At 46.1% G+C, this 24,075-nt stretch overlaps 1 protein-coding gene and 1 non-coding gene across 4 annotated transcripts in view; one reads left to right on the forward strand and one right to left on the reverse strand.

Moving 5' to 3' along the window:
- STX8 (syntaxin 8) overlaps positions 1–24,075 on the reverse strand; it is a 293,197-nt gene that overhangs the window by 247,889 nt on the left and 21,233 nt on the right. For all 3 annotated transcript variants that reach the window (XM_075560921.1, XM_075560923.1, XM_075560922.1), the window contains exons 3-4: positions 22,099–22,193; positions 14,963–15,073 (exon numbers count right to left, since the gene is read on the reverse strand). In XM_075560921.1, the coding sequence (XP_075417036.1) occupies positions 14,963–15,073; positions 22,099–22,193 (206 nt within the window). The remainder of the gene's footprint in view (positions 1–14,962; positions 15,074–22,098; positions 22,194–24,075) is intronic.
- On the forward strand, positions 20,349–20,485 carry LOC142460354 (U4 spliceosomal RNA). Its single transcript, XR_012786570.1, has one exon. It is a non-coding gene; the product is annotated as a U4 spliceosomal RNA (small nuclear RNA).

The raw sequence follows: 24,075 nt of genomic DNA on the forward strand, positions 1-24,075 counted from the left end.
ACTGGAAGGAACGTCTATTTTTCTGGACAAAAGTCATAACTATACCAGTCGTTAAGAAGGACTGCAATGCAAAACAAGCTATCATTTTCCACCCATCTGAGGAGCAGACCCCGACAAGCTGGGCACCATCACAGATGGAGCACCTGGATAGAGGGGTCTCCTATTCACTGCTGAGACAGACGTGGCAGTTCCCGTGAAACTGTGAGTACTCAGTCCTCGGTGCTATGGACGGCAATGCTGTTCTTCAAGAGAGAAAAAAAAAAAACCTCAATGGAGGGAGGGGAAAAATGAGGAGCTGATGTCAGGGGCTTAGGTGGAGAGCAAATGTTTTGAGAATGATGAGGGCAATGAATGTACAAATGTGCTTTACACAATTGATGTCATGTATGGATTGTGATGAGTTGTAAGAGCCCCTAATAAAATGATTTAAAAAATAACTCCAATGTCCATCAAATGAGGACTTTTTGAGAAAAAAAATGACTATTGTAAAATTACGTAGCTATTGAGAACAATTTGTTAGCTCAGTTGATTTGGAGAACTGACCAAATTTAAGTGAGAAAGGTAAATTACAAATTGATATGTATAATATAATATTATTTTCATTTAAAATGTCAGAAAACTCTTATCTATGCAAATACATTTATAAATATTTACAGAACACAGGTAAAGGAGGGAAAAGAAAATCTCCACATGGTTCATTCAGGTTACTTCAAGAGACTGCATTAGAGGGAAAGTGAGAGCATTAACTTTGATCTCCCTTGTTACGATGAAGAACACATCAATACTCTCAAGGCAGCTAATGAAAGTGCATCTCCCCACAAGGGGTGGGAAGGAAGCAGAAACACAACGGAGGCACAAAGACATACCTAAGTCAAGAACACGTAGATGGGAAGGATTGATGTGTGGCTGTCGTGGTCACTAGGTCTGCCATCTAGGTGGTGGTCTGTCAGAAGTATTATTGCCAGGTCAGTCTTTGGAGGTGCCTGGGGAGGTTTGAGCCCCCGACCCACAGCGACTCTATGCGCAATGGAACAAAGCACTGGCCCGTCCTGCGCCATCACAAATGTTGCTGTGCCGAGCCCACTGTGACGGCCACTGTGTCCAGCCATCTCACTGAGGGCCTGCCTCGTTTTCACTGCCCTCCACTGTACCGAGCATGGCGCCCTTCTCCAGAGACTGGTCTTTCCTGACCACATGGCAAGCGACAATTAGAAGAAGAAACTGAAAGCATTTCTTTTTTTAAACTAATGGGGGGAGGGGGGAAGGGGGCGCTAAAATCTAAAATCAGAAAGGGGTGAAATGAGAAACAGGAAGAAACAAAGGGTGGGACACAACTTACAAAGAGTCGCCAAGGAGGAAGGAAAAGGAACAAAATGGGGAGATCCTTATAAAGGTGATATAAAGTTAGTAATCACAAATTAGCCTAGCCTCTCAACAGAGGAGACTGGGAAATGTTAATACCGAGCAAGGTCTCAGTAAAGGTTCTCTCCTTCCACGGAGTTATAGCTCCATCTGGTGGTCAGCTCTGAGCACAGCATGACACCTTGTGCGTGTGCTTGAACCAGAGCGTCATCATAACCAGGAAGGCACGTCAAAACGTATTTCTACGAAGTCATAGAAACCTTTATGTAAGAGAAACATCAAAACATGAAGCTACCGTTTCTTGACATGCCCTTAGTCGGGCCTACACATGTCTGAAGACAGGGTTTCCACCAATCAACCCTTTCCCAAAGAACTCTGCACTTGGCAAACTGGCAGTTTGGGTTTTCTCGGGAGACTCACATCATGTTTCTTTGAGTGTAGGGAAAATGAGTAAGTCTGCAGCGCTGTCTGTCGAGCGGGTAAGGGAAGGTTTCCAAATGGAACTCTTGTGGGACAGCCCCTGCTGCCTCTTGCGGGACGCACAGACGCACTGTTGCGATGGGACGAAACTCAGCACAGCAATGTTCTGGCCTTTGTCTCATCGGAGTAGCTTTCCACGTTTAAAAACTTCTTCATAATAAGGCCCCATGATTGTCCTGCATCCTCTGAAAAAAGTCTCTCTACCTAACTTCTTTGGAACTGGAAAAATACAGTCCCACATCCCCTCACAGAAGGGTCGCAGGGAGGAGACGAGCCAGTCAGGGTGCAGTGTATCAACGACAAAACATACAACTTTCCTCTAGTTCCTAAATGCTTCCTCCCCAACTATCATGATCCCAATTCTACCTTACAAATCTGACTAGACCAGAGGATGTGCACTGGTACAGATAGGCACTGGAAACACAGGGAATCCATGGCAGATGATCCCTTTAGGACCAGTGGTGAGGGTGTTGATACCGGGAGGGTGGAGGGGAGATGGGGTAGAAAGGAGGAACCGATCACAAGGATCTACAAATAATCCCCTCCCTGGGGGATGGACAACAGAAAAGTGGATGAAGGGAGACTTTGGACAGTGTAAGACATGACAAAATAATAATTTATAAATTATCAAGGGTTCATGAGGGAAAGGGGAGTAGGGAGGGAAGGGAAAAATGAGGAACTGATACCAATAGTTCAAGTAGAAAGCAAATGTTTTGAGAATGATGAGGGCATCAAATGTACAAATGTGCTTGACATGATGTACGTACGTATGTATTGTGATAAGAGTTGCATGAGCCCCCAATAAAATGATTTTTTTAAAATACAGTCACCATAACTTTCTTGGATGACCCCTTTGTCCTGAATTTATCCGGCCCCTAGATCTCCTTGGGAGTCACTGTTTTAAATGAACTTTCTAACTTTCTTTCTTTCTTTTTCTTTCCTTCCTTCCTTTCTTTCTAAGACAACCGAGAAAGATTGGAGGTCCCTGGTGATGTGATAGTTACACATCGGGCTGCTAACCGCAATGTCAGCAGTTCAAAGCCACCAGCTGCTCCTCGGCAGAAAGACAGGGCTTTCCACTCCTGTAAACAGTTACAGGCTCGGATATTCCCAGGGGCAGATCTATAGAGTCACTGTGGACTCATTGACAGTGAATTTGGTTTGCTTTTCTCTAAGCAAGACTAAGACAAGTGTGTTACCAAGAACTTGTCTGCATCCATTCACTGATTGTACGGATGAACTTACAAAGTTTGCTTGAAATAAGCCCAAGCCTGGACGAATTAGAACCCTAAGAGCAATCCTTCATTATTTGTGGCTGTTAGTTGACAAATCAGTTCTGGCCCACAGTGACCCTGTGCACAACAGAATGAAACAGTGCCCAGTTGGGTGCCATTCTCACGATTGTTCCTGGGCTGCTGCCATGGTGTCAACCCAACTCCTCAAGGGCCTTCCTCTCCTCCACCGCCCCTCTGTTGTACCAAGCATGATGTCCTTCCTGACAGCATGTCCAGAGTCTGTCAGATGAAGTCTGGCCTTCTTTGGCACTAAGGAGCACTCTGGCTAAACTTCTTCCAAAAGAGACTGGTTTATCCTCTTAAAAGCTCAAAGGACTTTCAATATTCTTCCCCAGCCTCACACTTCAAAGGCATCTGTTTTCTGGTCTTCCTTATGCAGTGCCCAACTTTCACATGCGTGTGAGGCCAATGAGAATATGATGGCTTGAGTCAGGTGCACCTTAGTCCTCAAGGCAACATGCTTATGCTTCAATAATCTGAAAAGGTCTTGGGCAGATTTACCCCATTCAACTCGTCTTTTGATCTCTTAACTGCTGCTTCCATGAGCATTGGCTATGGATCTAAGCAAGATGAAATTCTTGACGACATGAACCTTGTCTCCATGTATCATGCTGTTACCTATTTATTGGTCCAGTTGTGAGGATTTCAGTCTTCTTTACAGTGAGTTGTAATCCATTTGGAAGGCTGCAGTCCTTGATCTTCATCAGCAAGTGCTTTAAGTCCCCACTTTCAGCAAGCAAGGCTGTGTCATCTGCATACCGCCAGTTCTTAATAAGCCCTCCTCCAATCCTGATGCCCCATTCTTCCTCATCTAAGCCAACTTTTCTGACTTCCTCAGCATACAGATGATTGGAATAAGTATGGTGAGAGGACACAACCTTGACACAGGCCTTTCCTGATTTTAAACCTGCTTGTGTTCATCCAACTGCCTCAAGATGCATTGTGCTCATGAGCACAAAGAAGTGTTCTGGAATTCCCATTCTTCTCAAGGCTGCCCGCACAGTTAAACACCTTTCCATAGTCAATAAGACAAAAGGAAACGTCTTCCTGGTATTCTCTGCTTTGAGGCAAGAAATCCCTTAGTCCATGTCCTCTTGTGAATCTGGCCTGAACTTCTGGCAGATCCCTGTCAATGTACTGCTGCAATGGTTGTTGGATGATCTCCAGCAAAATTTTACTTGTGCAAAATATCAATGATATTGTTCTAGAGTTTGACAATTCTGTTAGGTTTCTAGAGGATGCCAAAAATGCTGTTTGTTGGTAGTACCCAAGAGCATGAATTCTTTGGGAATGGGCTAGAGATGGAAACACCACCTTCAGAAGGGTATAGACCTAGATGGAGGAGATGCTGAAAAGTGATAGCTTGACATTTGAGTATTTTTATTCAATGAAGGTGCCTATAGTTTTTGTTTTATGTTTTGGTAGCAATATTTCCCCCCCCACACACACACACAGATAAGACACTTATTTTTTTAAATATCCAAATTGTTATTTAGAAATATAGACTCAGCAATTTACAGAAGTAGTGTGGGATACAGAAGGATTTCTCCCAAGCTGTCTCCCCCAAATATATGCCAGACAGCTGCTTGGGAATGTCTATACTTGGAGGTCATCAGAAGTAGATCAGGGGTTATTCTCCCTGAGTGCTATCAGCCATCTAGAGCAAGTATTCACCACTGTTTATCCCACAACAAATAGGGCCCACTCCATTCTGATAAGGATAGTAGTTGTCTGTTTCCTTGTAGGAGACCCCAGAGAGGTCAAACCTGCCCAAGGATGACCAAGGTTAGGTTGCCATCTTGAATCTAGGGTCTGCCAATCTTGTCACATGTATGCCCCCAATCCCTCTTCCTATTGCGTGTATGTCCCTAGACCACCCCTTCTGATTACTGTATTACCTATAGTACAGCCCCTTCCTGTGACGTATGTCCTCACCTGTAATTAGAGGGCTTGCATGTCCCCAAAGAATATAAAAGGGGCCTGGGTTAGCATTAATCTCTCTCTCTCTCTCTCTCTCTCTCTCTCTCTCTCTCTCTCTCTCTCTCTCTCTCTCTCTCTTTCTCTCTCTCTCTCCCCCCCTCCCTCCCTCCCTCCACGTGGACCATCATGCGGGGCTGAGGTGAGCATGCTACCATGAATCATGACTGACTCCATTTATTTCATTACTTCTATCTCTCATGCTCTCTATAACTTTACTATGATCTTTACTTATTATCGCTGTACAATTATGCCTACCGGACCCGTAATGATGTGTTAGGGGCTGGCTTCCCCTGACAGAAGTAGTACAGATAAATTCATGTACTGTTCACACTTCTTTCAATAGTAACATAATGCATATAATACAGTACCGTAGCTAGTAAATGACACTGGTACAGAACCGTTACCTAGATTACATACATTACTTAGATTTCACCTGCGCAATACTTTTTTACTTGCCCTGGTATATGTATTTTAAATCCCAACACTTCTGCCAGTGGTTAACACCCTGTGTGGGAATAGGTTGGCTTTGTTATGTTAATAAAACAGGGTTAGTGTAGGGGGGGTGGAGTCAGTATTTGAGAAGTAAGAGTAACTAAGCAAGCTGAGAAGCAGAAATGGGAGAAGAGAGATGCCACTCCACATGATGGTTGCCCAGGAGCAAGAGCTCAGAAGTCACAAGGACCTTCCTCCAGAGCTGGCAGGGCAAATCCACTTGTGCCATTTCTATTACAGTAGCACTTGATATGAGCAATATGTACGTTCGTTACTCAGAATGTATCGATGTTGGTTTCACAAGTATAGCCAAATGTACCACACTAACGCAAGATGGGGAGGAGGGCTGGTGGCACTGTGGTTACTGTTGGGCTGCTAACCACAAGTTTGAAACCACTATCCTGCTCGAAGGAAGACAGGCGAAGCCTTTTAGGTCCATAGAGAGTTATCGCCTCGAAGACGCACAAAAGCAGTTCTACCCTGTCCTACAGGGTCGCTACGAGTCTGAATCTCAATAGCCATGAGTTTGAGTTTTGAATTTTAACACAAGATACTAATAATAGGAGAAACTATAAAGATGTAAAGGGATTAGAGGAGAATACGTTATTATCTGCAGTTTTCTATAAACGTAAAAAACCTTTAAATGCAAAGTCTATTAATTAAGAGGTGAAGATGTCCTAAAAGCCTCGAGTACACTATAAACTTTTTAACTACCTAAAACTCTACTAAGCTACAGCTGTTAGTCACTGTCTTTAAGTTGATTCTGACGCACGGCGATCCACAGGCCAGGGTAGGGCTGCCCCTGAGTCTCTGAAGCTGCTGCTCTTTATGGGAGTAGAGCGCCTCCTCTTTCTCCTGCGGAGTGGCTGCTAGCTTGTGGTTCGCAGCCCAAAGTGTAACTGCTGCACCACCAAGTCCACATAGAGGGTCCCTCGGAATCAGAATCGACTCCGTGGCAGCCAGGGTTTGGGGGTTTCTCCCCCCATTTAAGCCATTATGAGCAAGCTTGTCTGTTACGTGTGCCCGAGGGCATCCTGATGGCTATACCAGTGTCAGGAGCTAAACTCAGGTACCCACTTCATAGCATTGGTTTGGGAACTGAAAATAACAGGCCCCAGCACCTTCGTCAGTCCCCCTAAAGGGACTTTACCCAGCCCTCCTCCTCTGACAATCTCCTCGTCCAAACGTGTGTACAGCCATGTGTACTTAGTTCACTCCATTGTAAATATCTCGGTTTGGGTTTTGATGACAGATCCCCTTCATGACTAAAACAGCCTGGTAGCACAACAGTGAAGCAGTAGGCTGCTCACAGAAGGGCGGCAGTTTGAACCCGCTTATCCACTTGGCAGTGGTCTGTGAGGACTATGGCTTACAAAGCCCTGTGGGGCCACTGCAAGCCATAGTCCTCACAGACCACTGCCAAGTGGATAAGCGGGTTCAAACTGCCGCCCTTCTGTGAGCAGCCTACTGCTTCACTGTTGTGCTACCAGGCTGTTTTAGTCATGAAGGGGATCTGTCAAAACGGACTCACCGGCACCTAGCAACCACCTGACTAGAGCCTTCGAGAGTGGGCTTTCTACATGTTAAACAAATACCACATGAGGTGCTGAATCCACTCTTATGAAGGACGCGGTGAGACTATGTCCCAACACTCCATCCATCGATCCAAAATAATGCGTAAGAGACGCACAAGGGTATGCTTCAGCAAGACCGCTTCCTGAGCCAAGAAGAAGCTGGAGTGATATGATTAGTTCAGGTCAAGAAGCCCCCTGTGCCCGTTGCAGCCCAACGCACAGGCGGGGCGTGGGCTCTCCATCTCTCCAGTACCGTCAGGGTGAACCTGGAGGCCTGTGTCGAGACAGCACAACCATGAGTTCGAACCGCCTGAACGCCTGCAGGGGACAGTCATCAGACTTGAGATTATACAGGAAGGAGGAACTGTGGGTTAAGTGCTCCCTGCTAACTCCAACGTCCATGGTTTGAACCCCCGCCCCCCTCCAGCCTGTCTGAGGGAGAAAGATGAGGTGGTCCATTTCTATACAGATGGAATCTGAAGGGGAAGTTCTACTTTGACCTAGACAGTCACCCTGAGTCGGAATTGACCCAACAGCAGTGGTTGTGGTTTGGGGTTTATGTGAGAAAAGCAAAATAGTTTTCCTGTGTTCACCCACTAATATTTCAAGGGTTGTCTAGAGCACAGCCCTCCACATGTTGACTCACTCAATCCACCAGTCAACATCTTGCTAAGTGCCTTATGAGATGCCTCATTCGCTGCTGGGAGCTGTAGGAGAGGCATGAACAACCACACACGGTCTATCGCTGGGTAAATAGTTATTCATCGTGAGCTAGGCTTTGGTCCTTATCCTCGAGCTACTGAAACCCTACATGGAGAAACAAAATGCACTGTAAAGGGAAAACACTACAGTTAACGAAACTGTGCCTCCTACCTAATGAATTCAATTGCCCCTTGGTACCGTCTCAAAGCACAGTAGACTTTTGGGTGACTCCTTCGTTCCCTCAGTGGACCCTTGTAGGCACGCAAGAATTATTTCATGAAAGACGGTTTCTCTTTATCACAATGGGTTTGCTTTCTGACCTGCTGTTCATTAAGTTAGCAGGGAATCTTCTATTGACTGCTCTTAATCCATTCTTAGTTCAATTATCCTTGGGCTCTGCACTGGTGGGACTGTGGGCCACAGTTCAAATCTACCAGCCCTTCGCAGGGAGAGAGATGAGGCTGTCTACTCTTGAAGATTTACAGTCTTGGAAACCCTCTGGAGTCAGAATTAACACCGAGTCAGGATGGACTCCATGGCCATGGGTTTTGCATTAAGAAAAGCCAGGCAGTTTGTTCCTGGGATGTGAAGAGAAGGGAGATAGATGGCTTCTCCATTGTGTCACATGAACAGGTTAGTGATTCATAGTCATATTCCTTGGCAATTTCCTACTTCTAGAGAACTAAGTAGGGCTCATTAGTGCATTAGACTACTAACTACAAAGTCAACAGTTTGAAAACCCCCAGAACCCAAAATCAACCACAGAAACCCCACCAGCTGCTCTGTGGGGGAAAGACGAGGCTTTCTGCACCCATAAAGATTTACAGCCTCGGAAACCTACTGAGGCAGTCCGACTTTGTCCACTCTGACCTTTAGGGTCGCTATGAGTTGGAACTGACTTGATGGCAGTAGTTTGGCTTTTTTTTCTTTTGAGAGGATGAGGTAGGTTGTGGGTTAATAACTGTAAGCAACTGAAGGCATAAGCCAATAATTCTCTATGAAACCCGTATGCTAGCAGATACAAACCAGCCTTCTTATAAAACAGGCTGAAACTCCAAACACTCAATGACTGAAAGGATGGGAGAGGGAAGATGGTTTTAGTATCAGCTTTAATGGAAATGGTTCTCTTATCCATCTTGGCGGCCAATAGGACATCTAAATTGGAAATATAATTCTTTTGCACTGACAGTAGCTCCAGATGAAGTATCTGAATTTTGGGATGGCCTTATCATCTTCTACACTCTCGTTTTCTTTTCATAACTTAGTTCTACTGATGACTCTAGACTTCCTGACATAACACTACCCTCTCAACCGATGCACAAACTTCCGTTTTCCTCTAATCCCCCAAGAGCTAGTGGTGTGACGATTAAAGCTGAGCCAATTAGCCCCCCACTACAGCCAAGTTAATCACTCAGCCTTTGAGATGAGCACAGAGCAGCGGCATACACAAGGATTCCACGCCACCCCCCCTTCTCTTGACAGACAAAGATTCCATTAATTGTGAGATGGAGTGAGCGCAGAGCTCACGAACAGAATGGGGCGGTGGCATTTCCCATCAAAAGCTGTGCCGCCGCTTTTTAAAGCTGGGACTTATCTTCTTCTAGGAGACACTGTCGCGCAGAGACGCCTTAACAAGCTTCCCCAACCCTAAATTAGTCAGCCATCGCTGCTTAAGCCAAGGCCTCCCATCAAGGGTTACTGCTCTACAATAATGATCAGTAATCCCTGGGTAAAACCGAGAGTCCGTCCCATGACGGTATGCATTCAGTGATGACCACATGAAAGTCTGCGTAGAGGAAAGGCGAATCCAAACTCAAGTGTGACAATACGCTTCTCTCCTTAATAAGGCCACAGATGAGGATGAAGAGGAAAGGGGGAGGCAGAGGGGCTGTGGGAGGCGGAGAGGACACAAGGGTTGAGGCAGAGGTGAGAGGGCCCTGAAGGAGGAGAGAGGGACTGACACCGAGGAAATGGTGGAAAGAGAATCCAAGGAAAGGGATTCGAGGAGGAGGAAGAAGATGCTGAAGAAGCCTCCAAGTGAGATAGGGAAGGCTGGCGGACCTCGCTCCCGGCTGTCCGTGATCCCAGGAGGCCTCTCCACACGGAATCGCACTGACGGTCAGGCACACTGTGGGGAGGACGCCAATAGCATCTTAGAGTCCTGGCGGGAGGGTGTGGGCAGTGCTTACCCAAGGGCTCCCAAGAGTCTGAGCAAGCAGCGACCTCTGGAAGATCAGAGATTACCAAAGCAGAAGTGGAGGAGCCTGAAATCGGAATGGGTGGCTGGGAGGGCCGAGGCTCTCTGCGGAGCCACTGAAGGCAGCAGATTCCAGGTGGCAGAGAGGGAAAGGAGGTTTCTCCAAAGACCCCGCCCTGACAGTCGGTGTTAGAAGGGAGGAGACAACGTAAAGATCAAGCAGAGGAAAAAGCAAACAAAGATGAAATGGAACCGAAAACAGTGAACCGAAATTGGTCCTGTCGGCAGCATAGTGGGTTACAAGTTGGACTGCTGCCCTCAAGGTCAGTAGTTCAGAACCACCAGCCACTCCAAGGGGGGAAAGATGAAGCTTTCTACTCCTGTAAAAGTTACAGTCTCGGAAACCCACCGAGGCAGTTCTACCCTGTCCTGTAGGGTTGCTCCGAGTCAGTCCACGGGATGGCAGTTGGGTTTTGGTTTTTACAACTAAACGCAGCTCCCCGGAAGACTAGATCTAAGCCAAAGGATGATCACAGCATGAGAAGTTGAGAGGATGGGAAGGGAGACCTCAAACATGGGGTTGGGGGTTTTGCTCTTGGTTTAAAAGAAAAAAGAAAAAAACTTAAAATAACATTCTGGCCGAGACACACGAGTGAAGTCAAAGACCAGCAACTCTGATCTCAAGTTCAAGACAATCTACTTGCATCAGTCTATGCGATGCTGCCATCCATTGTTGACTTGGGGTTACGGGCAATGCTCGCCTCTAGCCAGTGCACACCAGATATCCTCTCTGGTGAGTTCTCTCACCACTATCCCAGTGCCCATTTCCATTCGAAACACTTACGTTTCCCAGGGATGTTTCTACACAATATTGGAGAATGAGCTAGGACCCATTTTCTTAGTGACCACCTTCCCCTGGAATAGGGGGAGACTCCCACTTTCTGGGCAGGTATTTAAGGACATGAACACATTCTAGTTACAGTGGGTAGAATGGGTCTAAAATAGCCCTCCCCAACAAGGATGCACCAAGATGACTGGGAAGGGCAGACAAACCCCTCAGGAACAATAATGGGAGTAGCGATGCCAAGAGGTAGGAAGAAGGTGAGGAAAGAAGGGAGAGAAAGGGAGAGCCGATCTCAATGATCAACATATATAGCCCCACCCCCACTGAGGGGCATGAACAACAGAAACATGGGTGAAGGGAGACAGTGGACAGTGCAAGATATGAAAACAATAATAATTTATCTAGGGTTCACGAGGTTAGGAGGGGGGAGGGAGGGTAAAAAGAGGAGCTGATATCAAGGGCTCAAGTGGAAAGAAAATGTTTTGAAAAGGATGATGGCAACATATGTACAAATGTGCTTGATACAATGGATGGATGGATTGTTAAAAGGGCTGCAAGAACCCCAATAAAATAATCCATAAAAAAAAGAAATTAGTTGGCAGACTCAATATTTTAAAGTAGGTCAGCCACAATGTAGAAATGACTGAAAACAAAGCAAAATATAACAGAACTAAAATACTTGCACTGATATAACCAGCAAATTGTATTTACAAAATATACTTTCCTTAAAAATGTAATCATGTATGTATAAATAGCAATCCATACTATAAAAAGGGTTCACAGGGGTGGCAGGGTGGGGAGGGAGCGGATAAAGATAATGCTTTGAAATTGTTGATGCCAATATTTGTACATGACCACTTGATACAATGGGTGTATGGACTGTTATATGTTTGAGCCCCCAATAAAATGATTCAATTAAAAAAAAAAGACTGGGTTACTCATCTTCCAGACCCACACTACTCTCTTCTTTTTCTCTGCAAAGATTCACTTTCTGAAAAGCGACCAACAGCCAATTGCCACATTGGTTTCTTTGTCAACTGCAGCCCAATGCATAACCCTCTGCCTCCAGGGCTCTGCCACGTTGGTTTCTTAACCTTAGCCCAGACCCCATGTCATCTCAAATGGATCATCACTCGTCCTCATGTCCAAGTCTACCTTCTTTGAATAGCATTGGATCGTTTTTCCCCTACTAGTTGTTGGGAGCTGTTGTGGAGTCAGTTCCGACTCACAGCGGCCCTGTGTGCATCAGAATGAAACACTTCCCAGTCCCGCGCCATCCTCCTAAGTGCTGTTTCAGCCACTGCTATACCTCTATGGCACGGGTCCCCCAACTTATTTGACCTATTGCTTCTCTTTTCAGAAAAATAAAAAAGAAAACTACTCAGCAGCCCCCTGGCAATGGAAAGCTTTTGAACTGGACTCCTATAATCCAGAAAAAGTGTAGGTATCTATCTGCTTTGCAGCCTCCCTGGGTCACTCCAGCGCCTGCAGGAGGCGGTACTGCCCATGTTGGCAAACACTGCCCCACAGTACTTCTACGTTTCTGAAACAGAATTCTTATGGAAACTTATTCTGAACTATTCTAGATTTCTGCTCATGATCAACAACAACAAAACACCCTCCTGTACAGGAGGGGCTTCAAAAAGTTCATGGAAATGTTTCATTATCTTTGCATTTCATTTTCCATGAATGTTTTGAAACACCCCCCCCCCCCATCTACATTGCCCTCATTTCTCATCTTGAGAGCATGTCAATGTGCGTGGTCAGGAAGCTTGACTCTTTCACACCCTCAGGACTCTAACGAGCCTTGCTTCACAATCTCTCCCTCTGGTCTCCCCGTGCTTATGCACACCCCACTCCCACCCACTCTCCAAAAAGCAACACCTTTAGGTCTTCCTCCTCAGGATGTTCTCAGGAGGCCTCCATCCAAAACACCTCTTCCACTCACCAGCGAAATTCCCTAAAATTCTCCCAGCGATTAATTTACTTTAGTTCGTGCCCTAGAGTTCAGGGAGGCTTCAGAAGATATGCCACCGAGGGAGTCATTGGTCGCCCTGCGGGAATGGATGTGACGCGGTTTTCTGAGAAGACATTGAGCCAGAAGTGGAGAACTGACAAATAATTAGGACTACAAGGTGAGAATGGGAGGGTGGAAGGTCAGGCTTCTGAGGGCACCTGAGAGGATAATCAAGAGGGGACAGGAGGCCTCTGGGAAGTGAGGAGATAGAAAAAACTCACTACTCGTCTGCTGGCATCCCAGGATATCAATAATTAAATCCGAGACCTCTCATAGGAGACCTGGTGGCACACTGGTTACACATTGGGTTGCTAACTGCAAGGTCAGCGAATCAAAACCACCAGTCGCTCCTCGGCAGAAGGACAGGGCGCTCTACTCTCATAGAGACTCACAGGGCCTGTTCTACCCTGACCTGTAAAGTCCCCATTGAGTCGGCATCCGCCCGATGGCCACGAATTTCAGTGCTGGTTTCACATCTCTTCTATTTGTAAGGGGGTCCCTGGAGGAGCCCAAAGGCTAGCACGCTAGGCTGCTAAGCAAAACGCTGGGCATTCAAGTTCATCTAGAGGACCTTGGAAGAATAGCCTGGTGATCCACCCCTGAACTCAGAGGGGCGCGGTCCTACTTTGACACACACGCAGAGTCACCTTGAATCAGGGTGGGGGTTTTTTTGTTTGTTTTTTGTGGGTTTTTTTTAATCAGGGTATTTTTTATAGGAGTAGAGACTGCTGTATTTACAAAGTCCCTCACCAATCTATCATCTGATGTTCACAACAAGGAAATTCGCTAGATGCTCCTATTTAGGGTCGATGAGTTGGAAGCCCAGAAGATGGAATAAGAGTAAGCAGTGCAGCTGAGACTTCTAACCCCAAGACCAGCTCCTTGTACTGGGCAGTGGGGAGTTCAGATTGGAGGCCTCACATCCACAGGAAAGGCAAGCTCTGAGACTCGGTGGGTGATGGTCTGCAGTCCGTTGACCCCTCTCAATTTTGTTTCTCCTCTGTAACACGGGGCTGTAGGATTTCTTGACAAATGCACAAAAAGAGCTAAGTAAGGTGCTTGGCATGGAGAGAACAAACAGTGTGCGCCACATCCTTCCTTTCTGGGTCCCAAAGAAACCACTTAACAATCTTAGCTTTCCAGATTGCAGAATTTCCTTGTGTAAATACTCAGTCCCCTGTCCCCAAGAGGCCAGGGACCAATCATTCTCTTAATCTTAGGGTAGTGGTTCACAATCCCAGTTGCATATTTGAATTATCTGGGGACCACCACCCACTTTTCCCCAGACTTAATTGGCCTGAGTTGAGGGTCCAGTAATATAACCATTCCCCTTGGGAGGCCGTATCAGTCCTCACAGGGCGGGGGCCGACACAAGCTGCCCCTCCATAAATGAAGGCGTCACCCCTGGTGGGGAAGAGGGCCAGAGGCCAGTTCGTACCCTAGGCTCCTTCCCTTCTGTTCTGGCTCCCAAAATGAAGTGAAGGAGTTTCTGGAAGCTGTGGGGGGAGTTGATTCTAAAGATGTAACAATTTATGGTTCATTACTCTCAGCCTCTAAGAGCTGGGCCACTTGTCTGGGTCTGAGCTCAGACAGGCTATCAAGTGGGCGGTGTGAATCACTCGCTGGCAAGGAGCAGGGAGACTGACCCAGCTGCCCCACGAGCCCCGGGCTGTGGTTTCATTTCGTCAGCGTGCCAATTAAAAACGAACAACTCGTTTTGATGCACGATTAACTCCAGGGACCAGACAGAGAATGCAGGCCGAGAAACACAAAAGGCCATTTTCCGACTTAGTCTTGCATTCTATCTATTCAGGAGGAATCCAGCTGAAAATACTTGGTTTACCGGTGAAGCTATAAAATTAATCGGAATAAAATTTAATTAACTTTACAATCAAGTACTACAGAGAAACAGAATCTCTTCTACCAGTTAAAGAAATCACGCCGTTCAGGAAGCAGCTGTAATCAGGAAGCAGTCACAGTTCCCCCACCAAGGAATCTGTGTAGGTGAAAACATCGTACCTGATCAGATCTGGCTCTGCACCCTCGTTCTTAAAGGATGCCAGAAGTAGTCGCTCTCGGGTGACAAGGTCATCCAGTAGGTTCTGTCTTCGGTCCCCTTCAAGCTGGGTTCTGCAGGGAGCTTGTTAAGGTCCAGTGGTGAATGAATGACATCATTTTACCTACTACATGAAGAAGCTAACTTTTCACATCAGTGGCGACTTCGACAGACTCTAATCAATAATATCCAGAAGAAACCTGCCCCAGTTGTCTCTTTTTCCCACTCTGAGCTTCACCTGCACTGACCCATCAAGCACAGACTTTGACAGTACCTTGGGGGCACTTATAAACACTGACAGACTCATGACACAGATTTCATTGAGAAATATACTCCATAAATAGGCTCTTCCTCTCAGTGGTCCAAATGCAAATGACGCTTCCTGTCCAAATAGGATCTGATTCCACGACACCTTAGCCTTTTGAGCTGTATCAGTGCTCAGAGTGTTTGCCTGAGCATTAATGCCGTAAAAGGCATTAATGTTTACCAGCAGGGTAGAGTCAGGGAGTAGAGAAGGTTCTCTATAATGCCCTTTAAGTGCTGGTGGTGCTGGTGAGTAAGCTTTGGAATGCGAATCACAAGGTCAGTGGTTCAAACCTACCAGCCAATCCATGGGAGAACCAAGAGGCTCCTATAAAGATTCACAGCCTCAGAAACTCTACAAAGGGCCACTATGAGTCAGAATCAACTCAATAGCAGTGGGTTTAGGTTAATATGATGCCCTTTCTTTCATATTAAGACCTATTAACATATTTGAAATACATTTTAGAAAAATGCAATTATAAGCAACAAATTTACTCTGATAATTGTTCCCATCCGTTAACTAAATATGATCTTTAATGTTAAAGAAATTGTCCAAGTAGATCCCAAGGACTAGTAATTTCCCAACCCTGGAAAGTTCATGCTGCGTTAGAGCCCCCGGGTGGTGCGCAGGCTGTTAGCATAAAGATGGTGGTTCGAGTCTACTCTGGGGCACCTGAGAAGAAAGAATTCTAAAAAATTAAAGGATGAAAAATCCAGCGAAAATTGGCAAATGTTGTTTCATCTGTATTTCTACAACAATTCCCCCCAACCCCCCGCCATACAAATAAAAAAAGAGAGAAAGAAACTATGGATACAGTTTTACTCCAACACATGGGGGGTGGGTGCACCATGAGTCAGAACCAATTCCCCAGCAAACGGTTTTATGCTGTTACTGTTATATAGTTTGCCATGTGTGGCTATTCAGAACCACAACCGAAAAACTACCATCTACTTGGACTCTCAGAGTGAAAAGGGGTAGGAGATTTTAAGCAGCAAAAAGTAAAAGAACATAATTTTTTTTAATCACATGGCCATAAACACCATCTTATCTTTATTTTCTCTCATGTTCCCAGGCCCCAAGGAGGCCTGGTGATGCAGCGGTTAAGCGGCTGGTTACTACCCCAAGGAGGGCAGTGTGAACCCACAAGCCGCTCTGGGAAAGAGAAATGCGGCAGTCACTTCCATAAGGATGGACAGCCTTGGGAACCCTGTGGAGCAGCTCTCCTCCGTTCTATTGTGTCAGGATCCACGCAGTGGCCAGGGGTTTCCTTTGAGGTTTACCAGGGATGGTAGCCGGTGTGATGAGGAGGGCACTGCTTGAGCACCACCTCACTTCCATTGGAACCTTTAAAACGCACTTCATTGGCCCCTCTCCAGAATTAGATCCTTCTCGCTCTGTCTGCCTGCTTGCCTACCAACCTGCCCGCCTGCTTAACTAGCGAGCTATCTTTTTACCCCAAAATACCAAGGGGAGGAAAGTTAGCTATAGATTTTCTAAAAATTATTTCTGCAGCCCACCCCCTCAAAACACCAAAATACCTTTTGACACTGCACCTCCTTTGTAAAGAGCTATTTTTTTTCATTCCCAGCTAAGCCCTGCCTTGTAGAGCCCAACAAGGAGACGAGCTTCACTTGAAAGCCCATTCCAAGAATAATTGTAGCTGTACCTGGCATTTTCCAGGCGGCCTCCCGCGGTGCATACCTTTCCTCACTGTCAAGGCCGTTATAATTACCCCTCAGAGAAACAGTGCGAACAGAAGCTAATGTCTTCCAGCGGTTTAAACTCTGGTTAGAGACACTGGCTTCAGAATTGCAAGCCGACTCACTTGAAAGTGCAGGATTACCTTGGAGATTAGCGGGTTCAGCTCCAGGCCAGGGCAATGCAAGAGAGCGAGTCACATACACACTTTGTTGTTGTTGTTGGTTGGTTGCTTTGCCGTGCATGTAAAAGCCAAGTGTACACTAGCTTGTGCTCTATGAAACGTGTGATAGCATTATGGCAAAATATGAAAGATTGCAAGAATTGCAAACTATGTCACATGAAGTGAGCACAAAAACCTGGCACTGCCAACGAGTCGATGATGACTCATAGTGACCCCTGCGGGTACCCAAGACCGGGACTGGTTATGGGAGAACATGCGCAGCGGCTGGCGGTTTGGAACTGCCAGCCATGTGGATTGCAGTCCTCTGCGTAACCACTACACCATCAGGGCTCCTTGAAGGGAGTACAAGCAGATGTGGGGAAATGACGCCGAGACTGGCTCAACGCGGGGGGCGACAATCCTTCAATATATAAAGACCAAGTACCTGTGAAGCACAACACAGCAAAAACACAGTAAAGTGAGGTGTGCCTGTGTAGGACTTTTATTTTAATTTCACATTTATTCTTGCCGCGAGAAAACCACTTTTCTCAGAAAAGAGCAAAAAGCATCTCTGTCTAACCTCTGTGGGTTTAATTATGTAGAGCAGGGATCCTCAAACTTTAAACAGGGGGCCAGTTCATTGTCCCTCAGACCCGTTGGAGGGCTGGACTATAGTTTAAAAAAAACTATGAACAAATTCCCATGCACACTGCACATATCTTATTTTGAAGTAAAAAAACAAACGGGGCAAAAACACCCGGCAGGCCAGATAAATGTCCTCGGCGGGCCAACTGTGGCCCGCGGGCCGTAGTTTGAGGACACCTGGTGTAGAGGGCCTTCCTATTGGGCTTCTCTTTCTGGCAGCCCAGACTGTCCTTTGGAAAATCCCACAGGTGCAGAAAGGCAGGCATTTACTGTGATAAATGCCCAACTACCTGGCACAGTCAGGGAATGTGGGCTTTGGAAACACAAATTTTAAAAGTTGCCAACACTATTGATACCTCCAAAAAGGATTTAGAAAGTCACTCTCTTGATGATTACGGACAAAAAATTTTCTAAGAATTACGGCATCCATAAGAGAGACCTAATAAACCCTGTTAAAGTAGTGAGCACTGTTTTAATCTTTCTGCTGATTAAGAAAGCCCTCGGGGATTGGCATTGTAAACAGGGTTTGGCTTGGCAGGACAGTGACCTGTCAATTAAGTGGGGGGGGGCAGGGGGGACAGGATATGTCAGGTAATGGTTTACTGTATTATTTCTATTAAAGATGAGGCCAGATAGACTACTATTTGAATTCTCGCTTTTCCATTTTCCAGCTCTGAGGTCCTCAAAATACTCCTCTCCTGAATGCAAAAAACAAAAATCCCTGCTGGTGGATGAGCTGCTCTTTCCGACTCCTCAGTGACTGGAGGTTGGCCTGAGCCGCACTGCCTGTGTTGTAAAGACGTGGACGAGCCACCGACACCTAAGGACACTGTAGATGACTGAGAGGACCCACAGATGATGGCTCTCTGAGGTTCTGCAAAACAGGAATGCCAACTCCTGCAGCATTACTAAGGATGTGTGGGAAGAGGCAGGAGGTGAGGGGAGGAGAAGGCCAGAAGGGGACGAAAGAATAAAAAGAGGCCTTCACGTCTAGGCGACCTCCTCCTCCTCTCTGTTCTATCGAGACAAACCGTTCTCCCACTGTCCCGGAGGCCGATGAGCACCCCCATGTGGTGGCTACGTGACTGTCCCCCTCTGTGTGAGCTGCAGTGCGGGGAGCAGCAGGCCCAACTCTTCAGTGACCAGGAAGAAAATAAACCAGGCTTTAAACTGAACTCTCCTATTCCACTTGAGTGTTTAAATCTTTCAGGGAATCCTGAATCATCTCCATCAAAGTCCCCAAATATTTTACTAATGTGTTTTAATAACTTCTGTTCAGGGTTTTCTGACATTAGCACATCCATTCAACAAATTTGGGGGCTAGTTCTGAGATCCCCATAAAACCATAGTCTATGAGCTTTCAAAAGATAATCCAGACCAAAAGCATTTAAGAGAGCAAGGTGAGTTATGATTCTGATATGCTTGAGACTGTCCATAATTGATAACTCCTGCAGCCAATTGACTGTGTGGAGGGTTTCAGAAGCAGTTTATCTTTATAGAAGCAGGCCAGCCTCATCTTTCTCCTGGGATGTGGCTATGGGTTTGAACCACTGACCTTTCAGTTGGCTGCCCAACGCCTAAACCACAGAACCACCAGGGCGCCGTAAGATGAATATGTGTAAATTTATTCAGTACATACTAGGGTGAGTTAAACATGACAGCTCTAAAACCACAATCACATTTATTAAGCAAACATATCAAAATGTGGAACTAGTATCTCTCAACATCCCCTCGCCCAGCTCTATACCCTACAGGGCAGCGCTGCCAGCTCTGCCGGCCTTCCTCAGAGCAGTCGCTCTCCGACGGGCACCGTGCCAAAATGGCACTGTGGGCATCCTCGAACAACCTCAGGACTGTGAGGTGGACGGGTAAGGCTTCCCAAAGACAGCCTGGTGGGGAGCAGGGGTGTCATCATGATGGAAACTCAATTTCTCAGAGCAACTTTCCTTACCTTTTTCTCACCAATGCGGTTTGCCAGTTTCTTAAATTAAGCGCTCTAGCCATCGTGTCCTGAAAGAGGATCTACCAAGATCACCCCCTTTGGGGTCCCCAATAAGTGGCCCGAGCCTTCTGAGCTGACTTCCCTGTCTTGAATTGCAAGACTCAGTCGATCCCCTCCGAGCCACTGTTCTGTTGGGACCTTGTTTGTGACGCACTCTGATGAGACTAAGACAAGTGTCTCACTGAGAGGAGCCATCCACTGACTGCAGCCACTGCCTGCAGAGACCTGTCTTCACCTGTTCTGTTTGAAATAAAACTGTGCGTCTAGGAACTAGAACCCTAGGAGCGATACGTTATGATTTGCCCTCATATTCTTGATCACTAGGTTTATTACATAAATTTATAAATCAGTCCCCTCAATTGAAGATGGCAAACACAGTTACGAATATCATATCTGCAAACATTTAGGTATATTTCTAGTGCATGTGCTTCAGGTAACACGACTATGACTTGGCACACCTTGCTCCCCTGGGCAGACAGACTTCTTGTACTCCGCACCCATCTGAAACGGCTTGGGGTCTACTATTAAGACTTGTTGAGCTTTGGGCAATGGCAATATAGTAGCCAATGAGGTTTACCTGAGGCGCGATTATTGCTAATTGGGAAAAAAAATAGACTTGTTCATTTGGGTCAAAATAAAACCTCCATATAAAATATTCTGAAGTCACAAATGATATTGAGATAGACATGTTACACACCAAATGTCTCAGAATACCCAATTATATTAAAAAGTTTCTAGAAATTAGCTTCTATTTGAAACCTTAGTAGACTAATAATTTACTACCAGAAAAAGCGTGGAACTAATCTTAATCCATTTCCCTGGTGACATAGAGGGCACTTCTTTGGGGGAATAAAGTTTGGGTGGGGTAAACATTCCTATTGCTTTACCTAAAAGAGCATATTCGAGGTAGTACCGATGAAGAACACAGCTTTCCCCCAGATCCTGGATGCTTCCTCCCCCCAACTACCATGATCCGAATTCTACCTTGCAGGGCTGGATAGGGCAGAGGTTGTACACTGGTGCATATGGGAGCTGGAGGCACAGGGAATCCAGGGTGGACGATACCTTCAGGACCAAGGATGTGAGGGGCGATGCTGGGAGAGTGGAGGGTGAGTGGGTTGGAAAAGGGGAACTGATTACAAGGATCCACATGTGACCTCCTCCCTGGGAGATGGACGGCAGAGAAGGGGGGGAAGGGAGACTCCGGATAGGGCAAGATATGACAAAATAACAATGTATAAATTACCAAGGGCACATGAGGGAGGGAGAAGTGGGGAAGGAGGGGAAAAAAAAGAGGACCTGATGCAAAGGGCTTAAGTGGAGAGCAAATGCTTTGAAAATGATTGGGACAGGGAATGTGCGGATGTGCTTTATACAATTGATGTATGTATATGTGTGGATTGTGGTAAGAGTTGTTTGAGCCCCTAATAAAATGTAAAAAAAGAAAAAAATGCATATTCTTCCATTTCCCCATATTTGAAACCAGGCAGTAGCCATTTCCTGCGATATCAAAATTCAGGGGAGGAGGGTTCTTTAGCACAGACTGTACAATTTAACTCAATGAGATGAGGGAAGACCAGTTTGTGGACGTTTTCAAACCAAACTCAAATTCAAAAACTTAATTTAGTTGAGAAATCACATGTGGTCTGTTTTCCCCTAAATTGATCAAATTATAATTTTTAAATGTAATACCGGACAGTGTTGGTGGCAGACTGAGATAGGGTACTCACCTTCAAGCAAGTATCCGCCCCACCCCCACCCCCCAACGGTCAAGCAGTCTAGGTTTCTAGAATCTCATGGCAAACAAGTCACATCTCCGTAAACTACAGAGAAAAAAAAATGAAAGCTGTATGGTTTCTCCTGGCATTGGTCTCACCATGAAAAGAGTGCACCAATAAAGTTCTGGGAACATCAGAAGCCGAGTCACAGCTCGGGACGATCACAGAAGTTTTCCGGTGGGAGAGCAGCTAGCTGTTTTCAAGGCAGTCTAGAAAGACAGCTCTGTGGAATTTCAGTACTGACTGAAAGCACCGCTGCCTGCCCTGCACGGGCTCCACCCAGACAAATTAATTCCTTCAGTAAGTCTTGCTCTGCCGAGCACATTCACTATAAAACATGTAACAGACACAAAAATAGAAACCAAGATTATAGGCAATATTTTGGAAGCCAGGCCTTCCCTGAGCTGTGAGGGGAAGAAATCTGGGTGGCCCAGATTCTTTCCCTTCTTAAAATTGACTGCTTTTCCTCCCGTTCTAGAAAAAAAGGGTGGAAATGTTTACAAGGATACATCTGATGTGTTGACACAGCTCTTAGCAATGAGTCCTTCAAAAGGGCGATCTTTTCCTTCAGATTCTGCAACAACGTTCTGATTGTCACCGAAAGCTGAAAAGAAAAGAAGAGAGCCTAAGCGTTCCAGCCCAGAGGGATGCAGTCTACGGAATAATAATGCGCTCGTAGTGCTGGGTTGGAAGCCTACAGTTCTACCCGGAGGGGGCGGGAGGGATGTTGAGTCTCCAACTGACCAAAAAGACTCAAGGGTGAAAAGACCTGAACTGGTTCCCTATCCGACCAACCCACCTAACACTTGTACAGCAGCTCCCCCATGACTGCTGGAAACTGCAGTCTTCAGGCAGTCTGCCCTCATAACAAAGCTGCGGTCTGTCCCGAGTTTCTACCTTCTGGTCCTATTTCTCTACCTCAGGCCCGGCAGGAAAAATCTCAGCATCCTTCCCTACGACCATGGTCAACTGCTCTGGTCTCAGTAATTGCCTGTCCTACGACCATGGTCAACTGCTCTGGTCTCAGTAACTGCCTGTCCTACGGCCATGGTCAACTGCTCTGGTCTCAGTAATTGCCTGTCCTACGGCCATTGTCAACTGCTCTGGTCTCAGTAATTGTCTGCCCTACGACCATGGTCAACTGCTCTGGTCTCAGTAATTGTCTGCCCTACGGCCATGGTCAACTGCTCTGGTCTCAGTAACTGCCTGTCCTACGGCCATGGTCAACTGCTCTGGTCTCAGTAATTGCCTGTCCTACGGCCATTGTCAACTGCTCTGGTCTCAGTAATTGTCTGCCCTACGACCATGGTCAACTGCTCTGGTCTCAGCAATTGTCTGCCCTACGGCCATGGTCAACTACTCTGGTCTCAGTAATTGCCTGCCCTACAACTGACCATGGTCAACTGCTCTGGTCTCAGTAATTGCCTGTCCTACGGCCATGGTCAACTACTCTGGTCTCAGTAATTGTCTGCTCACATTGTCGTGGATCCCCAGTGCCCTCAGGCCGAGCTTCAAGGAATGAGGCTTCAAGTTCCCAGTGGCTTTCCAGGCCAGTGTTCTCTAAAGGCAAGGGGGCATTTATATCCCAATGATACAATTCCAGAGCAAGGTGGCTTTTGTACAAGGGGAAGGTGAGCCGCATGTGACTTCTTTTTCCCGGGGTGTGTGCATTTCCTCCAATCATTCCACAAGCTCAGAGGACATGTGTCAGTGACTGGAAATGTCACATTACAGGGAGGGGTGGGGAAGAGCCCCTCCAAAATATGGAAATATGAAAACTTAAATGGTCTACTTAAGTTAAAGGAGCCCTGGTGGTGTAATAGTTATGCATTGGGCTGTTAACTGCAAAGTCAGCAGTTCAAAACCACCAGCTGCTCCAAAGGAGAAAAATGAGGCTTTTGACTCCTGAATCCACCATGGATGAAATCAGAGATGTGGCAATGCTTTAAAAAGACAGAATGTCAAAACATACACATAGGTCAGCAGACAGACCTGGAACTATCTATTGGTTTTGTTTTGTTTTGTTTGTTTTTCTCTTGTTCTGTTTGTTGGTTTTATTATGTTTTGTTTTTGGTTTTTATTTGCTTTTCTTTTTCTTTTTCCCTATGTCTATCTACATAAGATAAGGATGAACAATCCTAAAGAGAAAACGATAGGCCTGGCAGTTCAGGGGGCACATGGGAGTAGAGGGGGCATTCAGGGAAGTGGGGAGCTAACAAACACAGAAATAAGGAGACAGCAAGAGATCTAAACTTGATGGTGAGGAAGGCCTATAATGCTTGATCAAGAGCAATGTATCGAGAGGAAATACTGAGAGCTGAATGGAGGCTGAGCATGACAGCGGGATAGGAGGGAGGTGAAAGGAATAGAGGAAAGAACTAGGAGGCAAAGGCATTTATAAAGGCTACAGCCATGTATTTATGTAAATATATTATTTTATAATGAAAGGGATAGAGGTCAATGTAAAAATATTCATATGATAAAGT

Source organism: Tenrec ecaudatus, chromosome 10 (genome assembly GCF_050624435.1).
Source record: "Tenrec ecaudatus isolate mTenEca1 chromosome 10, mTenEca1.hap1, whole genome shotgun sequence".
In the NCBI taxonomy this organism is placed as follows: domain Eukaryota; kingdom Metazoa; phylum Chordata; class Mammalia; order Afrosoricida; family Tenrecidae; genus Tenrec; species Tenrec ecaudatus.